Raw genomic sequence first — 22,554 nt, 5'->3', positions numbered from 1 at the left:
GGTTTTAGATATATTCTAATTAGGTATGTTTTAATAGAAAATGTTGATGTGCTTTAGAAACAAATCCTGAAATCCTTACCAGTCTTCAGAGTTATTATTTGTAAGTTTCTGGGTTTACTAATAGTTCCACGTGAGTCTGTGCTCACTACATTAACTTATTTTTTTTTAAAAAAGAGGATTTTGAAAATCTCACTATAACTTTTTCAATATGGATGTGGCCCATCTAAAAGTTTTCTTCAGAAACTAATACCTCAACTAGGTGTGTTCTTTAACATTTTTCAGAAAAAGGTATGCATACATGCACCCTTTCTCTCTGGCGAGACTGGCTCTGAGCCAATACAGCAAAAGAGGAAAAAATACACTTGCAAATCACAGTTAACTCCCTGACTAAATATGTGAAGGGAAAATCTAATTTGGCAATACAAGAAGTATGTATATTTTGAAACAAAGGCTTCTTTTGGAAGCGTGTGTCATGTTAGTTGGCCATGAACTGAACAAGAGTAACAGGCAATGCGCTTGTTAAAACCCAGCTGCTGTCTCTAATATTTGGTAATGAACTGCTTTTTGTATATGAAGATGATGACACTAACCAACTGGAACTATGGCATGTGCTGTGAACAGTGTCTCCAGGAGCAAGGCTGGATTATTTCAATCTTCCACACTCTAGGACCCAGCCCCTGTTGGATATTTTGCACATATTTGTGCAAACAAGGTACAGTATAGTCTGTGGCCAAGTAACAGAGCCAAGCCAAATGGAAAATAAAGGGGTTAAATCCATGACTTTGGTCTATTTAGTCCTGCATTCAAACACACTGAGCTAATCATTCACACATCATTGAGTATCACAAATGCATATAGTTGTTGAAAGTCACAAATAATAATTGTATCTTTTACTCTGTTCTGACTATAGGTGGCCTATTGCATAAGTTTCAGTTCATATCATATGACTAGGTTATTTTGAAAGAGATTAGATTTCCTATAACATGATATGTGACTTATTTTTTTTTCCAATTAATAAAAACGGCCACTAATTATTGTGCTATTCCTGCCTTTTAGTATTTAGAGAACCTGCTAATAGTTACAACCCTTTTATTGTTCTTTATATTTAAGACAACAAAGAATATGATGCCTATCTCTCTTACACAAAAGTGGACCAAGATACTTTAGACTGTGACAATCCTGAAGAAGAGCAGTTTGCTCTTGAAGTACTGCCAGATGTCCTGGAAAAACACTATGGATATAAACTCTTCATCCCAGAAAGAGACCTGATTCCAAGTGGAAGTAAGTACTTACAAATTTTGCATTTAAAATGTTCTATTACTTTTAGGATGTTATGTGAAGGCTTCAAACATCAGAGCCAAGTATTTAGACAATTGTTTTTCATAGGAGACTTTCTTAAATCCAAATTTTCCCCACATGCCTATGTTCTGACTTTCTAGCATCTGAATATTTTTAAAGGCATTCTCACTAATATTTTGGGTATGATTTCTAAATTGTGCCATAATGGTCATTTTTATTATATTGCTTTAGTGTCCTGAAAAGCATTCTGATCTTTAAAAAAAAATCTATAAACATCAAAGATTTTTCAACATGTTTCAGTTCCAAAGCTAGTCTTCTCTCACCGAGCTTCTTACACCTACAATTATTGTCACTAATAACTTTGAATCTGTGCCTTTCAACCTTGTTATTCATTATGCCTTGTCACTTATTTCCAGATTTATAGAAAAATATATTTAAAAAGGTTTATAAGGCCATTGGGTACAGCACTCACACTGTGTATTTAAATTATTTTCAAGACGCTTGAATGCTAGGCTTGAATGCTATTTTTAAGTTATGCTATACATTGAAAGCTATATTGAGGCTTTCAGAATAAATTTAGTTTCAAGTCAAAATATGTACTTTTTTCCCATTAATGTTCAGAGTGCATACACATGCATATTAAAGTATAAGAACACAGAGAAATCTAAGATATGATCCCTGCCCTCGAAGAGCTTAAAATGCCATTGAGGAAAATGTAAGTGCTAGAATTCATTTGCATATAAGTATTAATATCCTTGAGAGGTGAAGATTGAACTGGCATCTACAAATCAGAACATGTTAATTTCAACATGTGATAATAACAAAATAAAAAGCTTGTATTTATAGTGTCTGAAAGGTATTTTCCTTAACAAAGTGAATGTGAAAGATAAAAAAAGTACTTGAGAGTATATAAAATAAATTCACATACATTACTTCATCTCATGTCTACAGTAACCCTGTGTTGCAAGAGAGCAGGTACTTACATCCTCATGCTGAGGAAGCAAAACCCCAAAATCCTCCAAGATCAAACAGTTGGTAAATGGTAGAGCTGGCAGTGGAATCTAGATTCATTTGACTTTGGTTCTCACTCTACGAGATCATGCTGCTCCTCAATAACATATATTCAGATTATCAGTCATCCACCATGGTCACTAAGCTGACAGGAGACAAATGGAAATAAATGGGTTTTGATTGTTCATCTCTTATTTTAGGGTTTATGTATTTCTGTGTATGTTGATGTGTGCATGTTAGTATGCACAATTAGACATGCATGGAAAGGAACAAAGAAGCCTATATTTACTGGTTTATTTTTTCCTGCTTCACAAATGTAATAATTCCCCAAGCTTCTTATCTTTCTTCATTCTTTTCTTTCTGCACTTTTCCCCATTTTCATGAGTTGAAATATGATTCTACATTTGTGGTTTCTCCAAGGAACATCCTGATACCTCAGAGTCATTTTTCATTCTTTTGTGTCTTTCTCCCAAATCCAGAGTCCCTTGCATTTTTTTCATTCTCATTTCTTCTACCCTAATATAGGCCCTAATTACCTAGCTCCTTCAATGTTAATTATCCTTCTACTTTCCTAATCTTTTCTCCCATCCATCCAGCTCCACTAATATCATGTACACCTCCTTGGTCATGTCACTTCTGTGTTCAACACATGAATCATTCACTATTTACTACAGGATAAAATTTATAACCCTTAGCTAAACACTTCTACAATCTTTTGCCAGCCCAGATTTATCTCCTAAACTTGTCTCCTACCACTTCCTCTACTCATACTTTGCACTCTAGCCTAACTGTGCCTTTGATATACATTTTGTATTTCAAAATATTTTATCAGCTTTTTGTCTATTTATGTCTTTTCTAGTAATCAAGATTATAAACTCCACGAGGACAGGGACTATATCTCATTTATTTTTGTATCCCTATAATCATCTAGCAGAAGACTTTAGCTTATTACATGCGTCATAGATGTTTACTGATTTTGTTTGAATAGTGTTACTGTGCAAGATCTTTTTTAAAAAATCTGTAAAGAAAGAGAAAGTAATGACATGGCCATAAATAAGTGCTTAAATTTTTGTATGACAGTGTCTGAAAGGCATTTTCCTTAACAAGGTGAATGTTAAAGCTAAAAAAAGATTTCCATTGAAAAAAATTGTGGTTAATTTATAAAAATAATATTGGTCCTTAGAATGAGCTAATAAGCATGTTGCTTTTATTTTTCAGATATTAGAAGGAATATCTACAAGAGATTGATCAATCATTGATGAAAAATTAAAAACACTCCTCTACTATTTTTAGCCTCATTCAGTAGAATATTTTAATGTTTTTTGCTAAGATCATCTTGTTAAATGTAAAATTCAGCAAAAAACCATTTTTAGAGCGATAATATTCTAAATTGTCTTAAGGTAATATCACCAGAGTAGAATCTATATTATATTAAGTCATCTTCAGTAGGACGGTGGTGCCATCCTTTCTGTTATCTTGCATTTCATAATTGTTAGCCCAACATTAGACAGTATTTGTCAACTCCAACAAGTAACTGAAAAATGTCAGTCTTCATGTCTGAACATTTCAACATTTATTATCTTTGTTCTAAACTGGAAAACAGTGCTTTACCATTACACACATTAGAAAGGGAAATGGATACAACACAGAGTATGGGTAATCCACTTTATCTGAGACTCAGTAGGTGATACTTGCTTATTGTGTCATAAAGCAGATACTGTGTATGGGTGAGAGTGAGACCCAGAGAGCATGGGGATAAGAAAGACACATTCCAAAGCTGTGTCCTTTTTGAGCTCCATTTTGATAACTGGACAGATCAATCAAATCAATCCACTGTATTAATTTAGGCAAACAGGTGGTAGAATGTTTTACACCAAATTGAGTCAACTCGTTGTTTGGCTGAAATGAAATCAATTAGTTCTTTTGTTGCATGATAAACTGTCTGAAAGTCCTCCTTGCTATGGGGTATGAAGCTTGCGCAAACCATAAAATTGCATAAAGGACTGTAACAAAGTATGCAAGAGATGATAGAAGGTAGTTACCTAGTTTACCCTGGTACTTAAAAGAATTCCAACATGAAAACACCCAAGATTGTGTCATCAAGATGGATAGAGATTTTATAGTCCATAAAAAATTATTTTAATGTTTTAAAATCAGACTGAGTAGGGTCTTGGATCTTGGGTTCTCAGTGGTGCACAGGAAGACTCCTTTTACAGGTAAGTTATTTGGGACAACTATGCAGTTTTTAGATGCAACCACTGGAGGGTGTTTGACTTTAATCCTTCCTTCCTGAAGGAGGAATTTCATGTTCTCTGAATTCCGATTTGCAAGTATAACCTGAAGAGGGTCTTAAAAAGGCCCTTTGACAATTTTTCTTTTTCCACCAACATTTTAGAGCTAGCTGAGCAGTCACCATGTCACGATTAACGAGTTTTTCCTTGGCATTTTGAGCACGCATTCAGGAAGTCAATGAAGTGTATGAATAATATACTTGATTTACACATGAATGACAGAGTAGAACATTTTGGACCTGGAGTGTGTATGTTATTAAAGAAGCTTCTGTGGTCTGTATTTGCAGCCATTGGTACAGATTTAACAGGTTATACCATATAAATATAGACACATTCCTGTGTGTGGGGGGGAAACCTAGTTACAGTATTATAAGCCGTGTTTGTCCCTCATGTCTCATTTAAAACATATTGACCTAGGACTACTCCTTCCTCCGAAAACTAGCAATGAGGCCTTTGAGGACTATAAAAGTAGATATCATAAAATTATTCTTGATCCACAACAACAATTTTCTATGAATCAAATTAATGACATCTATGTCATAAACCCATTCATGTTTAATGTCCTCAATTTTGATGTATCTTCAGTCTTTTTGTACCACTTTCGTGGTATTCCACCTCAACGTCATCAACACACAAACCTTTCCAATGTATACAGTTTCAAAAGTACATGAAAGTCTCTCTCTCTGTCTCTCTCCTCTCTCTCATATAACCAAGAATTCTCAGAAATCTTGGATACAAAGATGTCACTTTCCAAGGTGAGCTGGAGGTGTCTGTACCCATGCCCTATTAGAGATATGTTGTCATTTGGCCATTATGAACCAGCAGAGATGGGGAAATTTGATGCAAATATTTTTCCTAAATGGTGAAACTGAGTGTTCTGATCTGGATATTATTTTCTTGGCAGTGACTACCTTTCCATTCTTGAGCCTGTGGCCAGGATCTTCCTTATGTTTTCTCAGGTTGTGTGCCTAAATATGGCAAGAATTCTTACTTTCCAGTAAAAGTTTGGTCTGCCTTTTCCCAGACTAGAAACATCTGTCCCTGAGAACAGCGAAAGCAACTTTGTTGCCAACAGGCATCTGAATGTCAGAAGTGACAGGCAACCAGAAGAAAGCCAGATAGAAAACACCCTATTTAAACTGCCTAGAGACACAAACTTGAGAAGTAGAGATTTTTCTCACCCAGGCAGCTGCTGGTTTTTGTGGTATAAAGTACTCTACACAGAGCACATTGTGTTCATGGAGCCTAGTGGATCCTTGAGGAATGAACAGATGTGCTCTGAAGTTGACATGTGACCAACAGAACCCAGCTGTGCAATTGAGATCCTGAGATTGGGGACATTTTTGGATGAGTACCATTTAGGCTCTTGGGTCTATCTTATCTCAGTGTTTCTGTAGAGATTAAGAAAAAACAAAAATGTAAAAAGTTATTGAATCAGGCTGAGGGCCCCTGGCCAGATCGAGAAAACAGCATTCTAAAACTAAAAGTAGAAACAACCCAATCCTGTACTCTTTGTTTCCCTTTAAAAGAAAGTAAAGTGCTGAAAGGTGCATATGCAGTATTTATTAACAATTATAAATTAAGCCAGTTTTGAATGAAGCTTTAGAAAAAGATACAGATGTATAAGTGGACTTTGAAGAGGGAAAAAAAATCCTTGGAAGGCTTTTACCTCAATTTCCCTTTCTATTATAGAAAGACTACGAGGATCCATTCAGGCATGATTGCATTCAAGAAATACACTAGAAAACTAAAAACATTTTCATGCTTATGGTTGATCGACCACATCTATTAAAATTATATTTATGAATTTAGCCTCACGTGTCAAATTATCTTTTCATTTGTTTTTATGCTCAATTTTCCTTGAAGGAATCCTAAGACTTTCAGTAATTTAAGGAAAAAAGTATAATGTCTGATTACATTATTGAATTTGGTAGACTTTTCTCACTAGTCTAATCTTCAACTCTTTAATGCTTAGTACTACCCATGTGATTGTGCTGACAGTGAAATGACAAATGACTGGAGAATACATCTGGTGTCAGATGATCCCTAGTCACTTCTGAAGTGAGGCATGCAAAAAACATTTTTGTACACTGGTCTGTAAGTATTCATTGCCAATAGTTCCTCTAAGAGCTGAACAGATTGGACACCATTTAATTAAGTTGTCCATGGGGAGTAATAAAATCGTTTTCCAGACAATCTGACGTCTATGACCTAAAAAGTGTAAGGCAGGGGTGATATGCACAACCATGGAAATTTAACATATTGTGTGAAATTTACTCACATGGAATAAAATTGCATGTGTCCACCATCCCCTTCATGTTAGAGCCAAGAGAGAAAAAACTGTACTTCAATATGTCCAGCAATGTACTGAGGTCAACAGAACAAGGTTTCTCATCAAAGTTTGAGGTAGAGGTTAGAGTCGATTATGCAGAATTTCAATCAGAAAATCTGCTGTTTGGGTGGCACAAATAACAGGCATCTTAAAAAAACAAAACAAGACAAAAAAAAAACCATAGTATAACACCAGGATAAAATTGTCTTAAGTACTGAAGGAAACACAGAAAAGACTGTAAGTAGTAAGTGGCTTTGTTCCGTATTCATTAAGGTTGCCCTTATCAGAATGAGTTACACTACAGGCTTTTAGGGCCTCAGAAGGGAGAAAGAAAGAGGGGGAGGGTATTTTGCAGGTTCGCTTTCTTTGCAACTCTCCACTTTATCTTTCCTTCAGTCCTCTCTAAATGTGTCCCATTCCCTACCTCTACTCTCTATGAAGAGGTGAAGAGAGAAGAGAAAGAAGACAGACTTGTGGGCAGCATTCAGAGTGGATTCTTCCCACTGTTATGCTTCCCCACTCGCCCCCAGGTGAAATGTGAAGTTAAAGGACTCATTACCAGAATTATAGCCTCCAGACTCAGAAGTGTAAATAAATACAATTCCCTGTAGTCATCAATCTCAGCAAATTCATGTTAGCTGTTGAGTCAAAGACTAATCAAAATTAATTAGGACCGTCATACTATAGAGAACAAAACTCTTGCCTAAGAAATTTAGCTTAGCTAACTGTGAATTATCAAGCCAAGAATTTGGAAGGGGAGAGGGCCAGAAAGGTTTTTGTGGGACAAGTAATAACACACACATTTAGAAAGGCTCTCCGACAGGCGCAGTGGCTCACACCTATAATCCCAGCACTTTGGGAGGCTGAGGTGGGTGGGCCGCCTAAGGTCAGGAGTTCGAGACCAGCTTGGCCAACGTGGTGAAACTCTATCTTTACTAAAAATACAAAAAATTAACCAGGCGTGGTGGCAGGCGCCTGTAATCCCAGCTACTCAGGAGCTGAAGTAGGAGAATTGCTTGAAGCCAGGAGATGAAGTTTGTAGTGAGCCGAGATGGCACCACTATACTCCAGCCTGGGTGACAGAGCGAGACTCCATTTCAAAAAAAAAAAAAGAAAAAAGAAAACAAAAAGAAAAAGAGAGAAAGAAAGACTCCCTAAACACATACGCACGGCTAAATTAACGTTGTGTAGCCTCAGTCTCCATGGCAAACAACAGATACAGAATCTTACATCTCTGACAGAGGCAGAATCAAGACCTAAAAATATTTAGCAACAGCAGCCAGATAGAGTCAACGTGTATAACTATGCTGATAGGTTAGTATTTAGCATCATTATATAAAACTCAGATAGTATTTTTAGTGAGACTACATTATAAAGTAACTCACTGTAAGCACCTAGTTATAGCAAATATGTAATATTTTCCCCAAATATGTAGTGGTGAATAAAATATTTTTCTTTGATACATGGGAAACATAATGTAGGCTTGAGTTTAGGTCTTGATATATTAAACTATAGGTTTCGTAAATATCGTTGATAGCTATAAATTAGCTAATGTTGACCAAAAATTAGTGGATTCTTGTCTCTTTCAATGCATCCTGTCTCACCCTAATGGTGTGTCTTTTTCTTTTCTTTTCTTTTTGAGACAGAGTTTTGCTCTTGTTGCCCAGGCTGTGCAATTGCGCAATCTCAGTTTACTGCAACCTTTGCCTCCAGGTTCAAGCAATTCTCCTACCTCAGCCTCCTGAGTAGCTGAGATTACAGGCATGCACCACCATGCCCGGCTAATTTTGTATTTTTAGTAGAGACGGGGTTTCTCCATGTTGGTCAGGCTGGTCTTGAACTCCTGACCACACGTGATCCACCCGCCTCGGCCTCCCAAAGTGCTGGGATTACAGGCATTGGCTGCTGTGCCTGACTGTGGTGTGTCTTTTTAAGTAATAGTAGTTGTTATACATAGCTGTGAATTTAAGCATATCAAATTACTATTATATGAATCTGGAAAGTAATATGTTTTTGTTTACAGGCTAATTATTTGACTTTTCACTTCTTAAAATATATATGCTATATACTGCTGATAATGACCTTGACATCAGTGAAAGTATCAACACAAAAATAATTTATAAGGAGCTAATGGATTAGTTTGAGAAATCAGATGGTTAGTAGGCAGTAGTAAGATCATACAGAAATTCAAGAATATAGAGTTTTTTCTCCCATGTCCTTCTTGCCCACATCTGCAGTAGACTCAGTGGCCTGAGAATTAAGACAGTACTGAGTTCTTTTGGAAAAGTATATGTTTTCCATTAGAAGCAATTTCTTTTGGGGCTGCCATTCGTCCTGCTTCTATTTCATCTAGTTCCTCCTTTAATTTGCCTTTTTCCTTTGTTAATGAATGGCATAATTTGCTTTTAAACCACTTTTCTAGATCCAATTCTATTTCTCTTCTGTATGCACTAGAATACTGTTTTATACAACGGCCCTTGAAAGACATTTTAAAATTGAATTTGCTTTGTTTTTAATAAGGCTTTAGGTAGCAACTTTCTTTGCTTTTCACAAATACTGGTGCTACTGACATTTTTTTTTTTTTTCTGTGATAAGTACATATCCCAAGGGGAGTCTAGTGGCAAGGCATTTTATTCCAGAATATTTTCCTAACTCTTTGTCAACTCTCAGCAGAGACAAAAGGAAAAATTTTCTTTCATTTGCACTTATGTGAATAAAATGGATTTCTATCAATTTACGCACTCTGTGAAAACTATGTTCAAGGATTTTTTTTTCTTTCTCTAATTGTTAAAGATTATAAATAGGTTAAATGTACTTGGCTTTTGTTTTATGCCTGATAATCTGCTGTGGTTTCACAGACTTGTCTAAAGAAACAGAAGACTATCAGACATAGCCCCTTTTGGTCTTTTCTGTCATCAAAGTTACATCAAACCACAGTTTGCAAAGAAATGACTTAGTGACCTTTTATTTAAGAGATATATTTTTATGTGGAAAAAGTCTTTTAAGGGATTCCTGCTACTCAGTTGCTAAATTTGCCGGAACAAGCCAGGGCAAGATTTACTGAGCATTCATATGTGCTCTGGATTTAGAGATTTTTTTGAAAAACGTTTCTTTATTATCTCTTCGTGGTAACAAGCTTTTTAAAACATTTTCTGAAGGTTTCTAAAATGTCTCCCACAAAACCACAGTCCTATAAGGGCAAACCCCACTGCCTGTCAGGGACTACTACTAACTATGGACTGGCAATATCTTAACTTGATACCTGTTTCTGCTTAGTTTATTTGGAACTTTTCCAAACACAACCACCGTCCTTGGTCTTTAATTCAGAAGTGCCAAAACTTCTTTGTAAAGGTCCAGAGAGTAAATATTTTAGGTTTTGTAGATCATATTTGATCTCTGTTGCATCATATTCTTATTTTTCTTTTTTAAAACTTTTTAAAAATATAAAAATCATTCTTAGCTCACAGTCCATACAAAAACAAGACATGGGCGTAATGAATCAGGCTCCAGATCACGGTCATTGGATGCAGACATACAGCCCCGGGGTGAAGGGAAAACTGTGGCACTTGCTTCATAGAAGACAACAACAATTCCCTGGCTAAAGATTAGCAAGTAAAAGATATGAAGTCTACCTATTTGGTCTCTTCCTTATTTACTTATAGTTTTCATGATCACTAGGCTCTTATATTTTCCCAAAGGCAAAAGAACAAAACTTGACAAAGAAAAAGGAGGCAGAGGGAGATAGGAGAGGAAGAATGGGATTGGTGAAAAGAAAGAGTGAGAACAAAAACAAAGAGGGAATTAAAAATAAAAGAGGATAAAGGGGCAGAAAAAGAAAGGGATAAAGAAAGAAGCAGAGAGGGATAAATGGGAGAGAAAAAGAGGAAAACAGAGAGCAAGCCAGAATATGGAAGCTAGGGCACAGTCTGGCCTTCTTTTCCTTAGAGCCAGTCAGCTCTTAGAGGCACCTCCCCGGCTGCTTTCAAACATTGAGGTTGCTGCCCAGCCACTGATCACCATCCCAAGAAGTGAAATGTGGGCTTCACATCTGAAAACTTCCACTTGGTTTTCCACCAAGTGAAATGGAACACGAAATTCAGGGCCCAAGCAAATTGCTCGTGTTTTCTTTGGGACACTAGGGCTGTGTCTACCCAGGGAAAATTTTGATGTACTGGCTGACTAACTCCAGTGCATATGATTAATGTATATATAGGGCAAACCAGGATAATTCAGAACTTTTTTCTTCTACAGCAGGTTTTCAGCCGGAATTATCTGGATGGTTGCCTCAACTCTCCACTAGGCTTTGCCAGAATAAGCACAGCCAGTGTAGTATGCAGGAGAGAGGGACCACTCCCTCTCTCCAAGATTCCCTTTAAGACCCACACCCTGTGCAGCTGAGTATAGTGGGATCTGTCCTGACAGGCATTCCTTCTGGGAGCAAATGTAAATTCTTTCTGATAAGTCTCTAAGAAGCCCCAAGAACCCTAAATGTTACATACTGCTTAACTTTCAGATGGCAAAATACAGTAGAGAGATGAAAGGGGAGAACCATACGAATGAAGGGAAAATGTTACCCTGTTCCTTTCCTCATCCTAAAAAGAAGCTAGCAAAGCCAAAGCCCATGAGATCCCAACCAAATGAATTAGTATATGTGCGCACAGTTTCTGAGTGTTCACACCTGGGTTGTAATTTTTTTCTTTAAGTTGATAGACATGTATAGATATAGCTTTTGTTTCTAAAATACATTTTAAAAGCATATTTAAGGCTGAGGACAGCGGATTGCCAGGAGTTTGAGACCAGCTTGAGCAACACAGTAAAACTCCATCTCTATAAAAAAAAAATAATAAATTATCTGAGCATGGTGGCTGGCACCTGTAGTCCTAGCTACTCAGGAGGCTGAAGCAGGAAGATTGCTTGAGACCAAGATGTCGAAGTTGCAGTGAGCTATGTTTGTGCCACTGCATTCCAGCCTAGGCAACACAGCAAAACTCTGTCTCAAAAAATAAATAAATAAAATAAATAAAAGTACATTTAGACTAAAAACTGACACATAGAAATGGTGTTGTTTCTAGAGGTATACTTTATGTGACAGAGTGCTACTGACAAGGTTTGTATAAATTTTAACTTTTTAATGAAATTACAAGCTGTAATTAATTAGGGAACAATACTACTCAAAGTAACCCATTGGTAAATTATTTTGTGAAGAATTATTCTATAAAATCAATAATGAGTTAATAATTCACCCAGTAAAACTGTATCTTCACGGACTCCTGCAGTGATATAATAATTTTGGGTTTGGGTTTGTTCTGTTTTGGAGGAAAGGTGAAAAGAATAATGAGAAAAATGCATGATAGTTTATTTTACTATATCTTACAGATCCAACTTCTAATGATGAAGCTTCCCACATAACTTCTTTCTTTTTGGGAGCAGAAAGAAAGGAAGAAAATGAAGAGTCAGAGCTGTTGATACATTGGGATGATATTTTTCCACTCTATTGAAACTTTCTACTTTTCCTTCCCTTCTGTTTTACCAGTTCTCTAAGTGATAATTACAGAGTGATAAATTCCCAATTACTACTTGTGTAATGTTTTTTGTTGTTGTTGTTTAATTTTTCTTTTGCAGATTTCACTGCTTATTTTCCCCCTGAATGCATAATATCTAAAATAAAACACTCAAAATTCTTAAATGATTACCTCTCTGCTTAGAAACTGCCTTATCCCCATAAATACAGTCATTGTAACTACTGCATGAGGAAAATCCTGAAATGTGTCAAGTCAAAACCCAAAGAACAGTAACAACAAATTGCTAAATGGGCAATTCTATGTGTATCTCTTAAAAGTTTCTTGTTTATCTGTAGGGTATATGGAAAGTTTGGTCATTTTCATTTATAAAAGTTTTCTTGCTTCCAAGTAGTGAAAATAAAACCCTAGAAAAGATAGAGCATCTGTAAAATATGCATCTGTAAATAAGTTTCTCTTTTCAAATTGCTTGCACTGAGCTATTTGGTGGCCCCACGATCTGTGCTGAATGTGACTCCTTGAAAGCAGTCTGTAACCTTGGGCAGATTTGTGGTGACAAATGTTGCTATACTTCTTTCTGTAAGCACTGCTTCTGCTAGAGGGCACTGTATGTTAGACAAGGCCTTGTGCTCTGCTTCGTAAAGACAGCTTTCTGGTGCAGCACTTGTGTCTAAGTCTCCACTTGTTAACACATGTGTGTGTTTCCCTTTTTGGCAGATAAGACTTTGGGAAGCATGATTTCAAAGGGATTGTTTCATGTGATAAATAAATCCAAAGTTAGTCGAGTGTTTTTCTACCATGTAAAAGCCATAGATAACATATTCATCTCACTTTTAGAATTCCTTCACAAAGTAGGGCAAATACTTTTCAGTTGATAGACTCCTTCGCTGTTCATTTCACAACACTACCCCCTCCCCACCTCTGACTCTACTCTTTTCTCTTCCTTTGAACAAAAGCAGCTAGTTCCAATTAAACTCTTGGGCATAAACCACTTCCCTACCTCTGGATTTGAAGGCCATAATAGAGAACTTAAGTTTGCAAATGACAGAAGTAAACGGAGAAACAAGATATGATTCTAGAAAATATTTTCCACCATCTTTATATCACAATTATCTCTCAAGCAGTTAGTGTACATAGCCCCCTCTTTGTTTAGTAGTTGAAAAATAGGAGCCATACATACAGTTAGTATTTGTTAATGCCAATAAATAATATTAATAAAAAGTTTTAAAAAGTGGAGAAGAAAAGCAAACAAAACCCATAAATACAGTAACTATGCATTTATTAAAAGGCTTCATTTCTCTTTTCATCAGCTCCTTGATTAGTTGTTCAGTTAGAGTACTAGTTTGGAAGCCTGACTTGAATTAAATGATTACATAAATACAAATCATACATACCCCTAAGCTCTGAAGAAGTCAGAGTTTATGTTAGCCAACAAAACACTGTAAGTAATGATGAGGGGAAAGAAAATAATGATTATAAACAGTTGTGTGTGTGTGTGTGTGGTTTTTCTTTTTCAGTTTTAAGGAAGGGAATGTGCAATACAAGAAAAGAAAATGTGATGGACTTTAATGAGAGACTGGATCTTTGCTATACTAGTGTGCAAGCCTGATGCCTTAAAGACTGGCAATGTCTTTGTTTACTCTTTTTCTCTTTCTGTGATTTGTAGCATACATTGAAGATCTCACAAGATATGTTGAACAAAGCAGAAGACTTATTATCGTGCTAACTCCAGACTATATTCTCAGACGGGGATGGAGTATTTTTGAACTGGAAAGCAGACTCCACAACATGCTAGTCAGTGGAGAAATCAAAGTGATTTGGATTGAATGTACAGAATTAAAAGGGAAAGTGAATTGCCAGGAAGTGGAATCACTAAAGCGCAGCATCAAACTTCTGTCCTTGATCAAGTGGAAGGGACCCAAAAGCAGCAAATTAAATTCCAAGTTTTGGAAGCACTTAGTATATGAAATGCCCATCAAGAAAAAAGAAATGCTATCTCGGTGCCATATTCTGGACTCTGCAGAACAAGGACTTTTTGGAGAACTCCAGCCTATACCCTCTATTGCCATGACCAGTACTTCGGCCACTCTGGTGTCATCTCCAGCTGATCTCCCTGATTTCCACCATTCAGATTCAGTGCAAATGAGGCACTGTTGCAGAGGTTATAAACATGAGATTACAACCACGACTTTGCCAGTACCTTCCTTAGGCAATCACCATACTTATTGTAACCTGCCTCTGACGCTACTCAACGGACAGTTACCCGTTAATAACACCCAGAAAGATACCCAGGAATTTCATAGGAACAGTTCTTTGCTGCCTTTATCCTCCGAAGAGCTTAGCTTCACCAGTGATATTTGGTAGTGAAAAAGCTGAATTCTTCTAAACAGCTAGATGAGCATACAGAATTTCTGCTACACCAAGCATAAAGTACAACTGATAACATTGAGGTGCTGAAAAAGTGTTTGAAGAAAAAGGTACAAAAATGGCTTTTATACCTAAATATTTTTGTTTACATTTCCAGAATAGTGGGGGGAAAGAAGGACCTGCTTTTGTAGTATGGCACCTTATTCCAATGTACAGTTTTTATTTATTCCAGAAAACAAAAATTTTAAAATCCTGTTGTTTTAGAGTAGGTTTTATGATAGCACATGGACTGCATGCTTAGTAGGTGAGCTGTCTTGCCCATATTTAAAAATATTTCAGTATTCACATGGTATTTGAAATACAGGAAATTTAAAGACTTTAACTGAATTTGAAAATTCTGAACCAAGTTTAAGGGGAAAAATAACTTCTATAGAGTTCTGAAAACTCAGGAATTATCAAGAAAGAAATGTTGAAGCACTCCAGTTGGAAGATTGTTTGTAGAGGAAGATCAGTTGAGAAAAAAATGTGATTGAAATGCTCAGAGCTTCTTCAACATAATGGACACGTTCTGTAGACTAAATCAACAGCTCTTAATAACAGCTTTTAGTTTTATTAGGGAAATCACATCTTCTGTAGGCAAACTGGTAGATAGGCAAACAATGTGGATTTCTTACACAAATGAATAGACAGGCTGTGAGTTCTTTTAGGATGATTTTGAACAGCCCTCGTGGCTTTCTAACTAATCTCAAAAGTTTTACCACTTTGAAAACACATTCTGAAGTGCACATTTTATTGTTTGCTAACAAATTCACATTTGGATATTTCCCAAATGATCTCTTGACTTACTATAAGTATTATATCAAGATGCGGACATCTTCCTGCTTTTTTTCAACATCGTTGACGTTTGAATTTAAATACATATTGACTGCAAGTGTCAGCAATTGAAAAGAAGTACTGCGACAATATTCACAGATGAAGTGCTAAATGGTTCGTGTTTGCTAGTGGTAGAGCAGCAATTGCACAGATTCTCACCGGTAATGTAGTTATAAAACAGACAGGCCATTCTGTATATATAGTATCTGTTTGGCCATGTGTGCAAGGCTCCTGCACAAGCATCTCTACTCCAGTGCATCGAAGAGTATATTTGATAAGCTAAACTTGTCCATCCTCACACAGTGACTGTGACTGTGCCATGCCAGAAAATCTCTGTAAATAATCGAAGTATTGCCTATTTGCTGTAAGGAATATGTTCCTATTCTAGTAATTTTTATGTATTACTACTTTATGTTCTTTCCAATTAATCAAATTAGATGTGCTCTCCACCTAGATAACTGTCAGGGTCATTTGTTAAGGTCAATTTTGGCATTTTGCAACAGTTCTTAAATCATGTTCTTGGACAAATATAAGACAAGGACAAATGTACACAGTGTGTAAAAATTAATAATTTGCCCACCCCTTGTAATTGTGAATCCTGAATGTATAAGAGAACCAGATAATATGCTTTGTTTCTTCAACATTTTTCATTATTGATTTTCTGTGATCTATGAGTTTTGCTTGAATTACTTGTTTCTCTGTTGCTTTTCTGTATCCAGCCATTTAGAAAATGCATTCTGCACCAACAGTAGGTGAAAGCTTAGTAGTGATACATGTTCATTTCACAGTGGGACAATTAGTTGCTCTTTTGAAAAGTCCTGTCCAACACATGTCGGTGTTCTATAGATGTACTTTTTCCACTGAGAAAGATAATTTTGTTATGTAAAATCTATAAGTATTTCAAAATGGAAATTTATCAATTCTGAACTGTTTCCAAGTGTTATAAAGTTGTAGATACTCTGGTTGTTCTTGAATGCTATGTGTAATTACTAAGTTAAAAATCTGCATGAACTCATATACTAATGTACTATAAGTTTAAGCGAACAATTGTATTTTTTATTATATTATTTTTCACAGAAATGTAGATTAATTCAAATAGAATGTTTGGTGGCATTTTTAAACTAATAGTTCTGTATTGAGCATGTCAGTTCTGAAAATATAACATGAGTCTCTCTGCTTCCTCTATTTACAATGATTAAACGTGGGTAGCAATTTGAGATGGCTGGCCACAATGTGTCCTTTGACTACTAGTAGGTACTCAGAAACAGAGCATTCACACTTGTGCTGGGGAACTTAACAAGAAACCTTTTCTACAATTTTCAGGAACCAATGTGTAAACTATCTATAAAAATTTATTTCTAGATGGCAATTCAAAATTTAATTTTCATCTGAGATTTTTAAAAGATATAGCCCATAAGGGTATAATAAGTATTTAGTCTAGAACACGAAGTATTTTCCCAGTTGCAGTCACAGAGGGGAAAAAAAAATTCTTCTCAATTTTTCACTGAAATTTATTTTGGAAATCTAGGAAAACACCGGTACAACTGATTATCATATATTTATAACAGGTTTATTGTTATGTTATTGTATGCAAGAATGTATACTTTTAAAAACAGGTTATTCTAAGGTGAAACATTTGGAAAAATATAAGAAATGATGAGACAAATGAGAAATGCACAAAACTATGGATAAATAGGAAATTAAAATTAATGAGAACAAACAATGCTCAAGGATATGGACAATGTGTACATGGGTTTAATTAGGCAAAATATGAAATATGGTGGAATTGATAATCTGTGGGCTCCAATAAAAGTATGGAAACTCTGAAAAGTGGCTGGGTGGTTCCTGAAAAGAAGAGGTCTGTCCTCACCAACTCTAAGCTTTAATTGAATTAGGTCCAAGTCTGATCTGCTTTCAATCACTCATTCAAAAATATGAGTACAAAGAGAGTTGCAGGTTTCTGGTAAGGCTTGAACCAAAAATAGCATAATATGAGGAGTTATTTGTCTGATGATTGATGGTTAATATTGTGGGGCTTTGGAGGGAACAGTGCAATCAGAAGGCAAAATAGAGTTCAGTTATGAAAGAGAAGTTTATAGGGGTGTCCAAGAGGACATGGAAATGAATAGTATCCTGGGGATAACTTCCACAACAGGTTGGAGAATGGTAAGTGTGAGAAAGAAAAATACTCTAGCAGGAAAGAGAAGGAGAATCTTTGACACACGTAGTATTTGAAGGTCTTACAAGAGTATGAAACCACTGCTATAAAGCATTTACTGCCATTTGACATTTTGTTTTTAAATAAATTGGTTGGTTTTTACCAAGTGTTAGTTCTAATTGAGTGATGGCCAAGGGAAATAGCCTGAAAATTGCACATATAAATCTTTACACTCCTGATATTCATTTTCTAAGTTGAGGTAGTGAACTGATAAAACCAGACTCAAGGCAGAAAATAGTTCCATGGTGACCAGTTATGTTTGAACACTTGCAATTGTTGTTGCCCTTTTCTAGGACAGAATTTGATGTTGAAAATTGCCTGGCTCCGATTTCCCTATTATTCAGGCATTTTTGTTCTACGATGTCTGATAGGAGCGCACAGTGTTCAGCATTAAGGCTTTCTGATGAACATATGGAGTAGTTTGACAAACAATAATCATTCACTTCAAACTCTTACATTAAACTTGTCTTTGTTTAGAACTGAAATCAGCCACAGGAAATGTAACGTTATTCAGCAGTTTATTTAATTACTGTGAGATCACAACTTGTAAAGTCACCTACACTCATCTAACTTGTCTTCCTGAATGCTCACTGCTGTTTGCTCTACAACGTTTTCTCTAGATGGTACTAAAGTAAGTCATGAGCATTTATTGAGTGCCTACTGTGTACTAACCACTGCATAAGATATAATAGAAATCCTTTAATAAAATTGAAGTCCCTGTGCTCAAGTAGTTTACACATCATATACATGAACAAAGGGGGGTATTTATAAAACACATTTCAGTGCAGGGAAATTAATATTGTACATGCAGAACAGATAAGTGAATGGGGAAATTCCGTGCTGACTGGGGCAAGATAAAAGCTTGAAATAGGCCCAACAGTGGTGAAGAATGGGAATTTCTCAAGTGCAGAGAATAGCACATGAGAGGATTCAACAAATGATAAGTCTGTCTCATTGAGCTAATAGCAAGCACATTTCGTTGGCAAGAGCAGACTCTGTGTGAGAATGTACTAAGAAATAAGAGCCAAACGCAGTGGCTCATACCTGAAATCCCAACACTTTGAGAGGCCGAGGTGGGTAGATCACTTGAGTCCAGGAGTTCAAGAACAGCCTGGACAACATGGCAAAACGCCGTCTCCACCCCAAAAACAAAAAACAAAAATTAGCTGCAAGTGGTGGTGCATGCCTGTAGTCTTAGCCACCCAGGTGGCAGAAGCAGGAAGATTACTTTAGCTTGGGAGGTGGAGGTTACAGGGAGCTGGGCTCATGCCACTGCACTCCAGCCTGGGTGATAGAGAGAGAGAGATAAGTATTAAGGCTGGGGAAAGTGCTGAAGCATTCATCTGACAGCAGATGCAGGAGAAAGTAGATGAGGGGAGAGAATGGAAGCAAGGACAACAGTTAAGATGTGATTGTCATAGTCCAGGTGTGCAGTGATAAATGATGGAGCTAGGGTGGTGACCTGGATACTTCAGAAAAAGGTAGATTTAAGGAGGTAGAGAAATAGGCAGGATTAGGGATTTGATGAACATAGTCTCTGTTATTAAGATGCTGAGAAATTGTTTTCCATAACACCAGAATATAAAACACAATTTAGGAAGGAAAGTTGTAGGAAAGAGAGCCTTTACTTTCTGAAACAGAAAATGCCAGAATATATGAACAGTTGCTGAAGATCGGTGGTCTCATCTTAATCCTTACTATAGTCCAAGCACCCATAACTCCTGGTCACACAGTAGGTACTCACATCTCATTTATGGATTAAATGGACAAGTGGATTTGGGAGCACTGTGAAGTTTAAATTCCTACAGTCCTTAAAAAATATGAGAGGTTTTTGTTTTTTCCATTTGCTTCTTTCAGCAAGCAACTTTTTTATTGTTTGCAACTTTTTAAACAGAAATTTTAAAAGTGTATTAGATTATCTATCTACATCCTGCCTAGGTTTAGCATTTTAGGATTTTAAGTCAGTTTGCGGTTGGAGATCAAAGTTTCCTAAGCATTCTGCCAGTCACACAAATCACTCTTCTTTAGAACATTCAGACAATTTAGTTTTGTGAGGCCACCCAACATAGTTCATTGCCCCTAACCACGTAGTCATTTTTCCCAAATACATATTTTATATACTGGCATTGCCAATAAAAACATTGCCTTTCTTTTTTTTTTTTTTTAAGGTACTTTTATGCCTATCATTATCATACTGGGTCAAAGAATAGGGATTATATTAAACTACTTTACTGGACACAGTAGCAATTCCACCAGTGAATTCTGGATGCAAGATATCTGAGTTTCTGTTCTCCTCCGATATATTTTCTAAGCATCCAATACCAGGAGAGTCCTTAACTTTCTTGATAGAGTGCCAAAATACCTAGAAAAGATAAAGATGTCATCTACTTTTATGTGGGGCAAATAGCCTTTCTTTGACTCCATTTATTCATTTGTAGAATAGGGATAACAATAATACACATAGGATTGTGAACATTATGAGTTGATGTATGTAAAGCGCTTAGAACAGTGTTGGCACAGAGTAAGAGCTATATAAGAATTATTGTTAAAATTATTATTTTACACAAAAATGTCACTGCTGACCTACCGTCCACAGTAAATATATTTTATTTTACTTTCCAAGTGGTAGAGATTGGTTATTATGTTTCTTGCATGACTGCCTGTATGACCAATGATACTCATTTTCTAAGACAGTTGGCTGGGGTTAGAGGTGCATTTTGTGACCATGGAATAGATCACAGCTCACTGCCCCCATTCAGAAACCAAACCTACAGTAACTTTGACCTCATTAGTAATGTGTTCTGAGCTAGACAAAAACCAGGACTCTCAGAACATGGATTATTGAGATTTGTTGTCCATGTTAATCAAAGTCCCCAGATGATTGCTTGATACTCTGCTTCACTTTAGCTAGGTTTACATAAGACCAAAACATCTGGATGAGAAGTGAAAAAATGCAGATGTTTAAGCCACATGATGGGGAACATCCAGATGTCTCAAATTTGGATTTGTCATTTTGTTCTTTGTTTTAAAGGAAAGAGAAGCCAAAAGGAAAAAAAAAAATCACCATAGTTTGTCTTTTTCCTTATCCTGGGTAAAATCAAGCTGGTTTCTTGTTATAGAGGTTTAAAATGCCCACAAGTTGATTAGGAAGCTTTTCGATAATATCACCAGATAAGCTGCATTTCAAGAGGAGGTTTTTTTTGTTTTTTGTTTTGTTTTGTTTTGTTTTAACTTAAAGAAACATCTAATCTTTGAGTAGCACTTGTGAGAGGCGATTGCTTTTAGAGTGAGACAGTATCTTTGGAAGAGTTGATCACAATGAATTATTTGGGACAGTATGGCTGGGATGATACTAACAGTAAAAGAAAGTTTGCTAAAGAAACTTCTCAGAAATAGATATTTCCTAAAAGGATCTGACTTCAATTAAATGTGTAAGGAGTTAAATCTGAAATAATACATTTCAATCTCTTCTGTCTTTTCTTTGTTTATGAAATACATGCTACCTGCAAACCAACAGAGAGAGTTAATTATAGGAATACACAAAATAGGTAGCCTTTTATGGAGCACATTTTGAAGGAAATCAAAATTGATGAGGAAGGCAGTTCCCAAAATGCCTGTCATCAGTGTACTAAAATCATATTAACGAGGATAAATCATGATGTCCCCCTAGAATTGCTACAATCTAGCCTTTATGATTCCCCCAAACTACTCTATCAGGAAGGGAAGCACATTTTCTTGATAACACATTAATGTGGGTATTAACTCATGCAATTTTAGAAATGGATGGAAACTTCAAGACCATCTATTTCAATCCCTTCATTTTACTTTAGGAAACCTGAGGCCCAGAGACAAAGTGACTTAATCAAATACCAGATGGTGCCATGGAGTACAGAAGCCTACAATTATGAAGCAACTCATACAGGTAAAAGGAGATAGAGACAGAAACTAGGAGGGTTTAAAAAATTCATAAACACACTTGGCACATGGGGAATGTTAGGAATATGCTGAGGTTAGGAGCAGCGGTTAGGTAGACAACAAGAAGAGGAGTTACAGGCATCCTAAGTAAGATTCATCTATGAATAATTTCGTTAATATACACAACGTTATTTAACACAAATAGCAACTGTTTGTGATTGCCCCATCTTCCACAATGGTAAAAAATAATTGAGTATAATATTCTTTGGGACTTGAATCAGTTATCAGTTCATTAGACAGATAAAAAATATAAAGGTTTAGGGTTTGCCCCAAAGTCTCAAATAAATCATCAAAAGACTAAGCTCAGGTTTGAGGAGTTGATTATCAGCTAGTACTCAATTGCACAAGCACATGGCAAGCAAAACTACCTTCAGATCAAAGTGAGTCCAAGTCTCTATCACTGTCTTTGGCAGTGGTGTGTGGAGAAAATACAAATCAACTGTTCTCAAATGCTTCAAAAGGCATGGATAAAAATAAACTAGAAAGATGTTCAGCACACCTGGGTTTCCCCAAATAGAAAAAACAAAGAATAATTTTCTCCTCAGAGTTCTCTGGTCTTCTCAAAAGCACTCCCATGAAATAAAGAGAAGCCTAAATTAGGATGTATCTTTTTTTGACTATTAAGACAGAAATTCATATAATTGTTTGCTGATTACAATTATGAAATGA

The 22,554-nt window shown here is 36.2% G+C and overlaps 1 protein-coding gene across 1 annotated transcript in view; it reads left to right on the top strand.

The window, feature by feature from the left end:
• The window catches only part of IL1RAPL2 (interleukin 1 receptor accessory protein like 2), a 1,136,852-nt gene extending 1,119,330 nt beyond the window's left edge, over window positions 1-17,522 (top strand). The window contains exons 10-11 of the mRNA XM_032250933.1: window positions 1,111-1,281; window positions 14,119-17,522. Coding sequence (XP_032106824.1) covers window positions 1,111-1,281; window positions 14,119-14,816 — 869 coding nt within the window. The 3' untranslated portion in view covers window positions 14,817-17,522. The remainder of the gene's footprint in view (window positions 1-1,110; window positions 1,282-14,118) is intronic.
• Window positions 17,523-22,554: the final 5,032 nt, after the last annotated feature.

The sequence above is a fragment of the Sapajus apella genome, unplaced genomic scaffold (genome assembly GCF_009761245.1).
Source record: "Sapajus apella isolate SASKATOON/1434 unplaced genomic scaffold, GSC_monkey_1.0 scaffold73, whole genome shotgun sequence".
In the NCBI taxonomy this organism is placed as follows: Eukaryota; Metazoa; Chordata; class Mammalia; order Primates; family Cebidae; genus Sapajus; species Sapajus apella.
The sequence above is the reverse complement of the archived record's forward strand: the minus strand, read 5'-3'. Positions and strand labels throughout refer to the sequence as shown.